This window comes from Neofelis nebulosa, chromosome Y (genome assembly GCF_028018385.1).
Source record: "Neofelis nebulosa isolate mNeoNeb1 chromosome Y, mNeoNeb1.pri, whole genome shotgun sequence".
NCBI classification, from domain to species: domain Eukaryota; kingdom Metazoa; phylum Chordata; class Mammalia; order Carnivora; family Felidae; genus Neofelis; species Neofelis nebulosa.
In genome coordinates, this window is record NC_080801.1 from 6,972,321 (window position 1) to 6,974,790 (window position 2,470).

At 37.5% G+C, this 2,470-nt stretch overlaps 1 protein-coding gene across 1 annotated transcript; it reads left to right on the plus strand.

Annotated features, from left to right (window-relative positions):
* Positions 1 to 539: 539 nt before the first annotated feature.
* On the plus strand, positions 540 to 1,013 carry LOC131503487 (amelogenin, X isoform-like; the record flags this gene model as incomplete). Its single annotated transcript, XM_058714956.1, has 1 exon — positions 540 to 1,013. A coding segment is annotated over one exon (474 nt), but the record flags the coding sequence as incomplete, so codon positions are not given.
* Positions 1,014 to 2,470: the final 1,457 nt, after the last annotated feature.

A 2,470-nucleotide genomic window follows, 5' to 3' on the forward strand; every position in this document is an offset into this window, starting at 1 on the left:
TCTTAAGGTGCTTACCCCTCTGAAGTGGTATCAGAACATAAGGCATCCGGTATGCAGATTTTTGTTTTTTATTCCCTTAGGATACTAGGCTTATATTTCAATTCCCTTTTAAGTGAAATAAATATCTATGCCACATACAGACAATAATGGAAAATCTAGTTTTTATTTTTATTTATTTATTTATTTTTTAACGTTTATTTACTTTTGAGACAGAGAGAGACAGAGCATGAACGGGGAGGGTCCGAGAGAGAGAGGGAGACACAGAATCTGAAACAGGCTCCAGGTTCTGAGTGGTCAGCACAGAGCCCTACGTGGGCTCAAACTCACGGACCGTGAGATCATGACCTGAGCCGAAGTCGGACGCTTAACTAACTGAGCCACCCAGGCGCCCCAAAAATCTAGTTTTTAAAAGGTGATATCTGTGTACACAGAAATTCTTGCACAGGAGAAAATGCATAAATATTCATAGCCATAATGACAAAGACAACATGACTACGTCAACAGTTGGAAGTCAATGGAGCCAATGGTAAACCTGACTCTTTGTTTCTCACCAGTACCCTTCCTATGGTTATGAACCCATGGGTGGATGGCTGCACCACCAAATCATTCCCGTGCTGTCCCAGCAGAATTCCCCAAATCAAGCCCTGCAGCCTCATCACCACATTCCCATGGTGCCAGGTCAGCAGCCTGTGGTCCCCCAGCAACCAATGATGTCAGTTCCTGGCCAACACTCCATGACTCCAACCCAACACCACCAGGCAAACCTCCCTCTGCCTGCCCAGCAGCCCTTCCAGACACAGCCCATCCAGCCACAGCCTCACCAGCCCATCCAGCCACAGCCACCCATACACCCCATCCAGCCCCTGCTGCCACAGCCACCTCTGCCTCCGATGTTCCCCATACAGCCCCTGCCCCCCATGCTTCCTGATCTACCTCTGGAAGCTTGGCCAGCAACAGACAAGACCAAGCGGGAGGAAGTGGTGAGTATCCCTTGTAGCCACCACAACATCTGAGAAAATGGTATTTGTTTACATGGCATATTTATGTTAGGTTCAAATCTGCAATTATTTTGAACTTCAGCCACAATATAGATTACTGAAATGCATTCATTTCTTGGCCAACAGAATGAGGGTATCAGTCCTCCTTATCTTTCATTGCTTTCAGTAGCAAGAGCAGGCTCTAACCTGAAGGATACCAGTCATAATTTTGTGAGTGAAGAGAATGCAAATATCAGAATAGGTTAAAACACAGCAAGTGGAAAATCCCTTTAAAGACCTAAGAGAGACCTGTGTTAAAGCAGTTTTCAGTGTTAAGCGAAAACAGCAAAACTGGACAGACTTTTAGCATTTGATCCTAGCATTAATCCTCACTAGCGTTAGTGTTAGCAATGGATACTAGAATTAAATGGATCAAAAGATTAATTTATCATAATAATTTTTCCATTTTAGCCCAAAATATCCTTTCATTAATGGAAATTCTGCAAATTAATTCGAAATAACCATTAGAATGACCTTCATCCTATAAATCCTCAGGACTGTGTGTATGTTTGTGTAATTCTACAATTTACAAATTCAGTCAGTGGTTTGCCACTTAGAAGCGGTGATGAAGTAATGAAATGACCTGAATGACTAAACAGAACATGTAGTTTCTACTATGAGCTTTGCCCCAAAGAAAGAAATGGTATCACACAAATTATTTCAAATTTATGGGTGGTTAGTTTTTATTTCTAAAATGAGGGAAAGTGATGGATCATATAATTTTAAGGCTTTGTTCAAGTGTTTGTATTTCTAGTATAAATAGTAAAATGACTGCACAATTAAAAATTATACTACATGCAATAAGGGTTTTATAATTATGAATGATAATTATATTTATGAAGATATGGTAAAAATATCCTCTATCCTTTTGGAATTGATGGTATACCAAATAATGTGATACTTATAGTCAATTATTTTAGTCTAAACTTTATGTTCTCTCATGAAGAGATACAGATTCAATGTAATACATATTTTAATATACTATATAGAACATACATTTATTTGTTTACTAATAAATAAGGCCATGGACATTATCGTGTGTTCATGCCATATAAAAACTATACAAAGATTAGTTTGGATAGGTAGTTTCAATTGTTTCATTTTTGCATGTGTAAAATTAGATTATAAATACATGACTTCTTAGAGTTGTTAAATGATTAGAAAATAAAGTGATTACATGAGAGTCTAGCAGGCAGAAAGTACTCAAAGAAAGATAGCTATTGTAATTTTAATATTATATAATAGATTTCAAGTATTCTGAAGGCAGGAGACACCTTTGTAGACAAATCATTTCTAACAATAATGAAACAACAAAGGAAGTCTGGAGACTATAGAATTCAGCTTAATATGCAGTATATTTTTATGTAAAACATGAAGCTCTATATGTGTTATTTTATAATGGCACTCTCTAAAAATATTTGCAAATTACTTTA